Source organism: Cucurbita pepo, chromosome 11 (assembly GCF_057944985.1).
Source record: "Cucurbita pepo subsp. pepo isolate OVF chromosome 11, ASM5794498v1, whole genome shotgun sequence".
NCBI classification, from domain to species: Eukaryota; Viridiplantae; Streptophyta; class Magnoliopsida; order Cucurbitales; family Cucurbitaceae; genus Cucurbita; species Cucurbita pepo.
The window spans coordinates 16,232,676-16,245,405 of record NC_141808.1 but is presented as its reverse complement, the minus strand read 5'-3'; the positions used below and the strand labels follow the sequence as shown (position 1 = coordinate 16,245,405).

At 35.1% G+C, this 12,730-nt stretch overlaps 2 protein-coding genes across 2 annotated transcripts; both read right to left on the bottom strand.

Moving 5' to 3' along the window:
* Positions 1-1,818: 1,818 nt before the first annotated feature.
* Positions 1,819-3,575, bottom strand: LOC111805926 (CBL-interacting serine/threonine-protein kinase 6). Its single transcript, XM_023691223.2, has one exon. The coding sequence runs from the start codon at positions 3,254-3,256 to the stop codon at positions 1,958-1,960; it is 1,299 nt and encodes a 432-aa protein (XP_023546991.2). The 5' UTR covers positions 3,257-3,575; the 3' UTR covers positions 1,819-1,957.
* A 3,238-nt stretch (positions 3,576-6,813) lies between these two features.
* LOC111805716 (uncharacterized) lies at positions 6,814-11,406 on the bottom strand. Its single transcript, XM_087128274.1, is given in 10 exon segments — positions 6,814-7,016; positions 7,018-7,048; positions 7,160-7,282; positions 8,997-9,038; positions 9,159-9,228; positions 9,654-9,801; positions 9,878-9,952; positions 10,038-10,140; positions 10,241-11,092; positions 11,251-11,406. Coding segments are annotated over 9 exon segments (1,293 nt in total). The 5' UTR covers positions 10,863-11,092; positions 11,251-11,406; the 3' UTR covers positions 6,814-6,937.
* Between the last annotated feature and the right edge of the window lie 1,324 nt (positions 11,407-12,730).

The window sequence follows — 12,730 nt, the reverse complement described above, 5'->3', positions numbered from 1 at the left end:
ATAAGTGAGGAATTTGGTACAAGGCCTTTTAGAGAAGCCCAAAGCAGAGCCATGAGAGCTTATGATGCTTAGAGTGGACAATATCATACCATTGTCGAGAGTCGTGTTCGTCTAACCTATCTACTTTTTAGTGGTGTTCGTTAATCTCGAAAATTAAGTTGCAAGATGAAAAAGACGAGAAACGCGAAAAATGTTTGCTGTAAATTGGAAAAACGCTTTGAAAGTAACAAAAGGAGTGGGAATAAGTGCAAAAGGGAAGGCTTGAGGACATAAAAGGTGTTTGATTATTGTCCCAAAAGAGGACAATAATTGTACATAGCAATTCTATGTGCAAATCATACAAACAACACTATGCCCATCTTTTCATCCTTTTTCAATAATTGGTTCGGCGAGGTTCGAGTAACGAAAGGATACATGAATGAACTAATAAGATATCTGAACGAGAATAATCATAAACATATAATGGTTAAGTGTGTTTGACGTAGAATGATTCTTTATTTAGGAACTTCATTGTAAAAGGATCGGTGTTGATCTGTGAATAATCAATTTAAGACAAGTAGTTAACATGGTCATGCCGAAAAGGATGGTGGAAGGGAACGTTGAGGCCATCAGGTGCCTTAGAAGCAATTAAAGACAAATAGGGAGCATGACTTGTCACAGTGAATGTCTGTAACAGTCCAAACTTAAGTAGATATTGTCTTATTTGAGCTTTCTACATTTTTATAAGGAGTGCTTCGTTCCCCTCTCCAACTGATATGAGATCTCAAAATGTTGGAGCTATCAAGGGTTGAATTCGTATCCAAATCTTGGGCACGAGACGTTATATTTTTAAATATTAAATATTAATTGGGTTTATTTTGTTGAATGAAGTGGATGAAATTGCAAATTAAATTACTACATGCCAAGGTAAAACTTTGTTAACTTTTACTGTTAAACAGATTTTTTTTTTTTTTTTAATCACAAATATGGTTTCAATTATTATATTTTAGAACACAACAAGGACAAGACTGGACCTTTTTGTTTCTTTTTACCTTAATTCTCTAAGCTTTTACCTTTTGACAACAGTAAAAGCGTAAAAAGTGTAACTTCTTTTTTTACTGTTTGACAATGAATGTAATTGAATAATACACTTACAAAAAAACTTTAACCATAAAATTGATATATCAAATATAATGCCTCTTGTTTTTTCATTTCATCCCGTTTTCTATGATACCTCGAGCGGGTAGTTTTTATTAGGCCATTTTCTACGATACCTCAGGCGGATAGTGCCATTTTCTACGATACCTCATACGGATAGTCTTTATTAGTCACGCTTTGGCTCTCGAACAGAAATTGGATCCGTCCAAAGCAAGTTTGTCACTCACCCAGCATAAAATTACTATCAACCAAACACACTAAACACGTCTTTTCAGCATACTTTTTAAGATGGGTATTTCTTAGAAATTGTAAATTGTTTCAAATTGTCACCGACCCAATATATAATTATTACAAGCCAAAGTCCCTCAGTTGAGTCACTAAACCTCGAACAAAGTACGTCTCTCCTTAATCGAAGCTCGACTCCTTTTTCTTTTGGAATCTTAGTCATTTTTTTACTAGGCAGGCATGACTAAATTTAGGGCATGACTCTTATACCATGTTAGACAAACACTATTCTCCACAATTGGATGATATTAAGCATAAGCTCTCATGGCTTTGGTTTGGGCTTACCAAAAGGTCTCATACCAATGAGAGTATTCTTTGATTATAAATCATGATCATTCCCTAAATCAGCAGAGATAGGAATTTCATCATCCAACAGGTTCTAGTTTAGACTCTTGATTCAATACCAAGTTTGGGGCATTAGGATTATGGATTCATCATAATCATCAAACAAGAAATTAAGAAACAAACTACAAGAGATCATGAACATATGATGAAAGAAATCTTAAAGCCTAATTAAACTTTGAAATCACGTTCTTCAAGCTCGGGTCGAGCTCCCAGTCGGAGAAGTCCAAACAATGTCCTTCAATGCCGGCCGGAGCTCCTCCCTGCAGAATTGATTGTACTCTAAAGTGTCTCCGTTGTCCTTCTTCACCTCCACCACCACAAACGACGGCGTCATCGCAAAGATATCCGCCGCAATCGCTAGTTTCCCCTTTCTCCCCTTCTCTTGCCCCTGCAATCGGACCCACGACTCGCTCTTCCTCACATCGAACTTCACTGCCTTCGCCACTTCCTCAAGCTTCGATATCACACTGCTCGCCGGAGATGAAGTCAAGAATCTCATCTCCTCTTTCTCCTCCCTCTTCCTCTCTTCGAACAACGGCGACAAATCAAACCCTTCCGATAGAGATATTATGTGGAATGCGTTCAACGTTTCCGCCGGTTGATTCGATTTCGCCAAATTCTCCTCCATTTCTTCTTGCTCCTTCGTAATCACACTCTTCGGTATCGATTTCTTGAACCATAACGACGATGTGATCTTCGCGATACCGACTCTGGTCACCGGATTCGGATCTAGAAGCTTCGTGACTAGGCGGCGAGCTTCGGGAGAGAACCACGGTGGACACCTGAAATCGCCTCTGTAAATCTTCCGGTACATCGCCACCATATTTTCGTCCTGGAATGGAAGGTATCCGGCAAGAAGAACGTACAGGATGACTCCACAGGACCAGAGATCAGCCTTAGCCCCGTCGTATCCCTGCTTTCCAATAACCTCCGGCGCAACGTACGCCGGAGTTCCGCATGTCGTGTGCAACAGTCCGTCTTGCTTCAAATGCTCCGAGAAGGCGGTGAGGCCAAAATCGGTGACCTTAAGGTTTCCGTCCTGATCGAGTAGCAGATTTTCCGGTTTCAGATCGCGGTGGTAAACACCACGGCTATGGCAGAAATCGATTGCAGAGATCAATTGCTGAAAGTAAACCCTAGCCACATCCTCTCGCAACCGACCTTTCACGATTTTGGAGAACAGTTCACCGCCTCTAACAAGCTCCATCGCAAAATAGATCTTCGATTTACTCGCCATCACCTCATGAAGCTCCACAATATTCGGATGCTTCACCATTTTCATCACAGAGATTTCTCTCTTGATCTGCTCCATCATGCCGATTTTGATGATCTTCTCCTTCCCAACAACTTTCATCGCAACGTTCTTCCCCGTCTGCAGATTCCGGGCATGGTAAACCTTAGCGAAGGTCCCGTGCCCTAAAAGACGGCCGAATTCGTACTTCCCGTCGAGTAAACTCGAGTGCTCACCATCTCTGCCTTTATTCGCCATATGCACCGCCAGATTCCAACTCGATCGAATCGAGATCAGTAGAATATTGTGTTTATTTATTCGTACAGAGTGAATCTAAATGAAGTTAATAAAGAGAAATGGGGAGGAGATAAGAGAAAGGAGTTAGATCACCCGTCTTCGACGTGTTTCCGGTGACAATTTCTGCCGCCAATGATAAAGATTCTGGATATTCCGATCAACTCAAACAGAATCAGCGAAGCCAATTTCATCTCTCCGCATTCCCAGAAGTGTTCTGAAATCCCACAACTTTTGTCTGTCTACGTTCTGGTTTTCTTCTTCCGTTCTTCTGAATTCAAACCGCCTTAAAGCTTTTATAATGGATTTTGGATGTGAAATTCCTCTTATGCCCCTCTTCTGATTACGCTGTCTTCTTTTTTCCTTCCTTCTATGTCCAAAAAAAAAAAAAAAAAAAGTGTATTAATTGTATATTCTTAATAATATATATATATATATAATAGAATATTCTTAATTCTTAAATAATAGAAAAAGTGGCCATTTTAATCCAATATCGAATATTTGTAATTTAATACTTTTATAATTACTTTTTAATTATTATTCGCGATTAAATCCTATAAAAATAAAAATAAAAATAAATAAAGCTAAATTTATTGTTAAATTTAAAATATACATTTATACGCATGATATACATATATTTATTTTATTTTATAACTTTTTAATATTTATTTTTCAAATAAATTTAAAAGTTTAAAAAATATTTTAAAATAAAAAATAAATAAATGATTTACCATCTAATATTTGTACAAAATAGTGTATATAGTTGAGTTCATGATATAATTAGTGGGGTCCAGAAGTCGCGAATTTTGTCTTGTAGTGATACAAAATGGAATGTAAATGAATAACCGTCACGCTTTTTGTAACGGGGGATGCGGTGTGGGTCCCGTGAAGCCAAGGGATAAAGTTGTAAATTCACCACAAATGAAATTCTTGTGCTGCTGGTGCTGGTGTGGCCCACTTACAATGGTCCCCAACCATTGCTGGACTCACACGTGTCCTAGAAAAACATTTCTTAAAATTAATTATTGAGATTATTGTCCACTTTATTTATTTAAAATTTTAATAAAATTTAAAAAATTAATTACTCAAATATTTAATTAATAAATATGGGACATCACAATCTACCCTTCTCCTTAGGGATGGAAACAACCTCCTCGCTAGTACATCCTCCGGTGTCCGACTCTGATACAATTTATAACACCCCGAATCTAGTACTAGTAGATATTGTTCTTTTTAGACTTTCCTCAAGACTTTAAAACGCGTCTACTAGGAAGAGATTTTCACGCCTTGTAAAGGATATCACTGTAAAAAGTGGGTTTGTTTTCAAAATTGGAAGCATTCTATATATTAACATAAATACAAAAATTTAAAAACTAAATTTAGAGTTTTCTTTGAATCTTTTAAAATATTTTTAAATTTTAATTTAATTTTTCAAGACATTTTTAAGAAGTAAATAATAATAATTAATAAAATATATAAAATAAGAAGCTCTTCCAACAATGGACCCCACCACCCCGTCGGCCGCTACCGGACAAGCTTCTTCCCTCGGACTTATATGCATGAACTAACATAATTAAAATAAATATTAAATTATAAATAAAAAAATCAGTAATGTTAATGTAATATTAGCAATAAAAAATTATAATATTTCTATTTATTTTTTTTTTTATTTTATACAGCATCGTTACCATATTAATACTTTTATTATGGCAATAAAATCATATTTTACATCATTAATACATTAAATTTTAAAATAAATAAAAGCATATAAGGAAATGTGTGGAATTGTAATTAGGTAAAATACAAATTATAACAATTTACTCAATATAACCAAACCATATTTATTTCTCCCTCCCAACTTCCCAGTTTTAAAATGCATCTACTGAGAGGTTTTCACACTCTTATATGAGTCGCTGGTACACTGCTTCGCCATTTATGTATCGTCATCAGCTTCAAGATTTTAAAACGCGTATGTTAAATATTCTTAATATTTTTTTATTAGTTGGTTGGGTTAATCGGACCTTAATTAATTTTTTGATTCTTTAAAAAGTCTATCGAACCAAATTTTTAAAAAAATCTAGCCCGACTCAACCTTTATGATTTGGGTTGGATAATTCGACTGAGTTGAGTTATCAAGTCATATGAATACCTTTACAATATGATGTCGTATAATAAATTCGAATTATTTTATAATTATTATTATTACTGAATCTTTGTCATCTTATTCCGATAAGAGACATGTCGAGGTGTTAATGTTAAATAAATAATATCAAAATGAGTTAAAAGACAAATAAAAATGCTTTTTTTTAAGAAAGAACAATAAAAATATGTACATTGAAACGTTAAATATAATTATGACAAAGAAAAGTCAAAAAGGAAATTAGAGTCTATCAATTGCACTAACCCATTACCATACGAAATGAACATATTATAGGTTCATGATAATTTCACACCTAATCAAATTTGGACGGTCTCTTATTTATGCTTCTCGTGTTAGGATTTAAAATTTGAACTTTTGATCTTTTGATTCATGTTAGAAGTGTTCGTGAGTTGATTTGGGTCGGATCAGAATGAGACAATTTTTAGACCTGATTGAATTGTTCGGGTTATAAAATTTTTAACTCAAACCATCCTCAGTAAATAATAAACTCAACTAAACCGAACCATAAATTGGTTGATTTTTTAGATCCAATCTAATTGGATATGTCAAGCAACAGAATTCGAACGTACGCAGGAGAGCTTAATTGATTTCAAACATGTCGCCTTAGCCACTCAAGTACATCAACATTCGTTGGGAAGTATTATTTTTAATTTGATAAAATATGTAAGGGTCTTCGTCTTTTGCGGAGATTAAAGGGGATCGAGAATAAATTCTGGCCACAAACGTCTTTTGTCGGGAGACTATAAGTTCCCACGGTATGTTATGTAAAAATCAAATTGGTGGATGGATGTACTTCACATTTCAAATTGAGACGTTTTCTTAGAAATTCGAGCATCGATTTTGTCATTTCTAAGTTTGAAGCAAGTCTTGTGATAAAATTGCATCCGAGCCATTCAATCAAGCCTGGATCAAGTTCGATTGTAGAGTAATTCAATTTAAAACAAGTTTCCAACTCTAGATTCTAGATCTTCGTAAGAGGTAATCTAATTTTAGCCTTACATCTTAGTTGATCCGAATTTTGTATAAAGAGGTGTTAATTACTTGATTCAAGGGTTCTTGCTCCAACAAAAACTTGGATCGTTGGGCTGAGGATTAGGGTTGTCGTATCCAAGGTAATCTAATTTTAGCATATCTCTCGGTTGAAACCAGTAACATATTCATTTATTTGAACCTAGTCCAACTCAAATAAATTTATACCTCTAACCTAATTTTCGGTTCATCAAGTTTTTTTAAACATTCATACTAAATGTTATAATGTCTTAACTTGAGTTATGTTTAAATTAAGAATTCTATCGAATCTCTAAATATCGTAAATAGTTCAAAATGCCTAATATCCGAGCAAGTCGAGAAGGTTTAGACATTTTCAAAATAATATGTATTGATAAAACACAAGATGGATGGATTTCTACCATAGTGCATGAATTTACATGGTAATTTTGGCTAGCTAGCTCAAAAAAAACAGAGAGAAACAGCCTCAAAATTGTTCAATATTGTCTCTTGAGCTTCGAACTTACCGAAACCGTGTCGTTTTTTGGAGCTACTTCTACATTTTTAACCTCCCGCGTAGTACCGAAAGCTCACGAACACGAAGAACACTGCAAACATCGTACATACAACGTCATATAAAACATGTTACACAATGCTGTTCCATGTTCAAACCATGCTTTGAAATTCATATGATCGAGTTTTCAGTTCGAAACGGTTACCTGCCCAAACACGATATAGAGTCGAAGAAAAACTCCAGACTATGAAGAAGAGGGCAACAGCCACTGCCTTCTTGTGAGAACATAACTTCCAAGAACTCCCACAAAGTGTCAACCACTGTTCACCTAAATTTACAAAAGAGAACGCCATAACATCATTACAACTCTTAAAACGCATCAACAAAAATCAAAAGAGAACGTCATAACGGGTGAATTGTGAGATTCCACATCAGTTCGAGAAAGGAACGAAACATTCATTACAAGAGCGCAAAAACTTTTACGCGTTTAAATATCTTAAGGGGAAGCCCGAAAGAGAAAGCCCAAAGAGGATAGTATCCGCTAGCAGTGGGTTTGAGCTGTTACAGATGGTATCAAAGCCAGTCACTGGTAATAGTAGGGCTAGACCCTCTATGAATCCCGAAAGGAAAAGCGCCCCAAAGAGAACAGTATCTACTAGCGGTGGACTTGGGCTGTTACAGTTGGATCTCTTGTTAGGTTTTATGTTATTCTTTAGGGTTGGGTGACATCTTTCGTAATTACCGACGGTATTATTGTCGCAAAGCCCCTTTCGTTGGCTAAAGTGTATTATTTCATGATTGTACAAACTAGGCTTTAATAATGAAGAGGTACACAAACTCAATATGAATGGCAAAGGGTAGTCCCTAGGTTAGAAGGACAAACAACTCTCTCAAAGAGTGAGAGAGGTCACATGGTGGTGAGGCAGCTACATAGGATCCCTAAGGTAGAGACAGGTCAACCCTTAGAGATTCGAATTCGTATATGACTCACATAAGTTCGGCTGATATCTCGAGTCATATGGATTAGAGTATTGAAAGGAAGAAGATGAGAAAGCATTTGAAAGTCATGGAGTAAAAAGGGTCGGGGTTGCTAAACTGGAAGGGCTCTAATACTATGAAAATATTTGCTAAAATCCCGACACCAAATAGTAGTGAAAGTTCTCTATCTATAATCGTTTACAGAATCAAATAGATCACAAAGAAAATGGAAAGAGTAACACGATACTAGCCTATAATCAAAAGTCAAATATGATGCATAAATATCCTCAACGTTATAAGATATTAGCCTATCATCAACGGTCAAATATGATATATATGGTAAACCGTAATTAAAAGCTAAATATTCTCAACAATACCATTCAACGTTATTAAGAATAAATCGAAACACGAACCACATAGTCATTAATTTATTAAATTTGTATTTAATTGATTTCACTAAAAGTAAAATTAAATTTCATAAATTTACTAAAAATTCTAAACATTTCAAAGAATTATTACTAGACATAATATATAGACACGAAATTAAATTAAAAAATAAAAATTTATAAAAATAAAAATAAAAAATGGTGATTAATTTTAGAATTTAGGGGACAAAAAAAAAAGGGATCTTGAAACGAACGGTTGAGATGATTCGATCAAACATCACGCCATCCGACACAGCCGACACGAAAACCCAACGAAGAAACGAATTCACCGACAAAGAAAAACAAATAATTTCATTTTATTATTTTTTCCCAAAATTTTCAAAAATAAAAATAAAATAATTTCTCTGAAAACGTCTCGTGAAGAAAGCTGTGGACCCCACATGACGACAAAAAAAAAAAAAAAAAGAAATTATGGGTTTTAGTTGTGATGTGAAGGGACAATAGAGGGTCAGGATAGTGTCAGAGTGGGACCAGTTTCAGAGTCAAACAAATCGACGCGCCAAAACACAGAGTGTACGGTGTTTTTGTTGTACTCGGCCGTATCCAATTCCAACACCGACAAGACTTATCGACAAAAAGAACGGTAAAAAGTAAAAAGTCGGTGAAGATATATTTTACCGTGGGTAATTAACTTGGGCAGTGTGAAAACCCCAATGAATCCTGTCAGAATCCAATAATAAATAAATAAATAAATAAATAAACCACATTTTAAAATTATTTTAAAAACTAAGTCAAATTTTAAAATTGAAAATAATTTTAATTAATTTAAAAAAAATTTACCACATTTGACGACATTCCAAAGGGTAATGAAGCTACCCCACCTTGCCAACACAAACAGCGTTACACCCAGCTGCAAAATACCAAACAAATGTTATTTAATATAATATTCTTTTTACCAAAATCATTTACCTTAGTAAATGTAAAATCTCGATCAACCCATATTACCGATCTAAATCATAAATGTTCGGTTAAATTAAATTTTTAAAAAATTTAAAAATATTTAACGATCATAAACAATATTAACGTTGGATTGTAATTTATAAATGTCTGATATTTAATTATTAATAATAAGAATATAATTTTTTAAATTGAGAATATATGTAAATATAAAAAAAATCAAACCGACACTATCAATTTTTTAATTAAATGGCCTTATAGTTTTAATGTTCATTTTGTTTTTTTCTAAATTATTAAATATTAAATCTGGCCATAAGTTTTTAAATGCTATTTTTTTTTTAATATAATGGAATTTGGAAATTAAAAAAAAAAAAATACCTTAATGGTTGCAGAAGGATCTCCCATGAACAGAGCTTTGAGATTTAGCAGCAATTGATTCACGAAAGGAACGAGTCGTTTAGCAAAACGAATCACTTCTTCTTCTTCAATTGCATAATGTTCATCATCTGAATCGATTCCTTTTCTCCTGTAATTTTCCCGGGAAAATCAGTCAGAAAATCAAATGGAAAATCAGTGAAGAAAAGAAGAACCCATTTGAGCACCTTCCAAAAATGGAGCTATGGACGAAAATGGCAGCCAGATAAAGAAGACCCATGTGCGAAATCACACTGATAAAGCTGCAAAAACATTAAATGAAGAATTTACTGAATCACCCAGTTTCTTCTTTCCCTCAACAATGGCGGATTTGGAATTTTCTTTTACCTGATATTCATGTTCTTCATGAAATAACAGAGGATTATAACTAGATTTCCCACTCCGAAAACCAGAGCGGATCTTGAAATGTCTCTCCACATTATCAAATCCACTGAAGAACACCAAAGATTTCAAGAAAATTAATTAGGGGAAATGAAAATGAAAATGAAAATGAAAATGAAAATGAAAATCGGGATTTGGGATTTTCTCACTTAATCTCTGTAGATTCTGTTTGTTTCTCGGGAAAGTTTCTGCTGCGATTTTCTTCCGTTCTGGTAAATTGATTTCCTTAACGTCGAAGCTTTCTTTCTCAATCTCTTCATCGAAGGCATCGAAGAAATCTTGAGATGGAGTAGATGAAATCGCTTTCTCTCTGCATTCATTTTTCTCCGGCGGGGTTTTTCCGGTTGCGTTCGTCGACGGTTTGGTTAACCCGACGGCAGATTTACGAGATTGCTCGCTCTTCTTCCTCGTCGGGTTTCTCTCTGTTTTCTCGCCGGGTTTGATTGGGCTGCCGTTAGATCTCAATCTCCGCGCCGGAATCGGGCTTTTCCGACTCTGTTCGTCGCCGCTGCTCGACGACTCTGGTTTCTCCTCGGCGATGAGAATCGAGTTAAAACCCTCATCGGATTTCCACGTCTTCCTCCTTCCGCTCCCGCCGCTGACGGGGGAGGCGGAAGCAGCCGGAAGCCCACATTCGGCATTTCCGTCGTCGCCGTTAAACACCTTAACCCCACCTCTGACTTCATCCAATCTGATTCTGCTCTCCCACACAGACCCCGCCACCACGTTCCCCCTCGCCGCCGCTGCCGCCCTCAACCGGGTCAAATCCATCGCTGCCGCTCCGCCGCCGCAGCCTACCTAAACCCAAAAGGAAAAACCCCCCGGCGAAGAAATCTAAAGGTTTAAAAGCAGCGGTGGCAGCAAAACAGGCGGAGAGAAGAAGAACAGAGAGAATCTCTGTGGCGGTGAACAGAACAGAACAGAACAGAGCCAAATGGAAAGCGGCAAGTTGCGGAGGAGGTGGGAGTGATGTGAATTTTCCTTTTCTTTTTCTCGGGAATCTGAAAGGGAAAGTGAAGATGGGAAAAGAAATTTGAAGGGTTAATTATTATTCCTATGGAACATTTTCACAATCAAACGTATACCAATCCAAAGATTTGTGTTTTAGTCTACATTTCCAAATATTCATATTCTTTTTCAAAGTAAATTACTTTTTTACCTGTCTATCCCGATCGAGGTCGAGATACGAGGACAAAGGTAGACAAAGAGAAGAGACAAGACAAGCACATTAACCACAAAACAACGAGCACAACAAGACAGCACAAACAACAATCAATCGAGTGAATAAATTCTAACAGAGGAAATATCTAAAGATACATCCATCCTCGACTCAAAAGAGCAGTAAGGCTAGAGACGGGCTCCATGGACCAAAAGGTTACGTTCCATCGAGAGGTGATACATGTCCTTGTTTGGTCCATGGATCCCGTCTCTAGCTCATTTAGATGACTTCTCTTATGGGTCGAGGGCAAATGTATCTTTGGGTATTCACTCCCTTAGAATTTGTCACTCATTGATTATTGTTTGTACTATCTTTTTCAGTAATTTCCCTATAAAGCATGTGAGTAAAAGACACAAATATTGAAAGGGTCGGTGTTAGTCCGTGGGAGATAGTCTTCATTGTTAGAAACACAACAAAACAATAGATTTCCTGACCATATTGCATGAGATGTAAAGTAATGTTAGAGACATCGATACTGAATTCAATTCTAAATCCACGACACGAACATTAATGATATAGTATAATTGAAACCTACACAAGCCACTTCATTTAGCTCATCACCATGCCACTTTTCCATCATTTAAGATCCAAAATCTAATTATCCCGACCAGCAAATTATTACCCTAACTTGTCCATTTTTTCTCGTCTTAGGAGTTGGGAAGTTGTCGTCAAGTTTCCTGATCGAGAGAGAAGAATAATCAAACCATAAACAAGATTTGTACGAAATTTTTGTTGCACAAATTAGAACAAGAAATTAATTGGTATGCTATTTTGGTGTAAATCAAATCAAGAGTTGGTATATCAAATCAATTCTTAATGAATAAGGTTAATGCTAAGTATGGATTAAATACAATCCTTTTTTAAGTTTAAGTGTAACGGACAAATTTTTTAATTTAATTACCCTTAATATATATATATATATATATATATATATATATAATTGCTCAAAATTTGACCCACCACCAAACAAACATGACAAAAACCACAATTTTAATCAAAATATATTTTAAAAAATTTTCGAATAAAAAAATATTATTATACTCGACATAGAGGATGTCGATGAATATCATGAATTTAAAATTTTGAGTAAAATATGCAATTTATTAAATATTAAACAAAATAACGTATGTTATATAAATATTGAGAGTTTTTTTTTTCTATTAACAAAATAACGATTATATTCTTCGTCTTTCATTTTCTATAAAGTTGAATTAAACCGATAAAAAATGATGGAAATTAAAATAATAGTGATTAGGAGAAACATAATTAATTAATAATTAAACACGTACACTTAAAAAGAAAGGGCATAATTGACCACTTTATATTGCGATTACAGCTTAACAGTGGTTTAGTGGCAACATAATCAATGATGCCCAAATTTATATTATTTTATTTTCGATGTTTGTGCCCTTTTTTTATA

Bases quoted from the DNA above. Each gene is read 5' to 3' on its own strand.
- LOC111805926 (XM_023691223.2), bottom strand. From the start codon at position 3,256: ATGGCGAATAAAGGCAGAGATGGTGAGCACTCGAGTTTACTCGACGGG.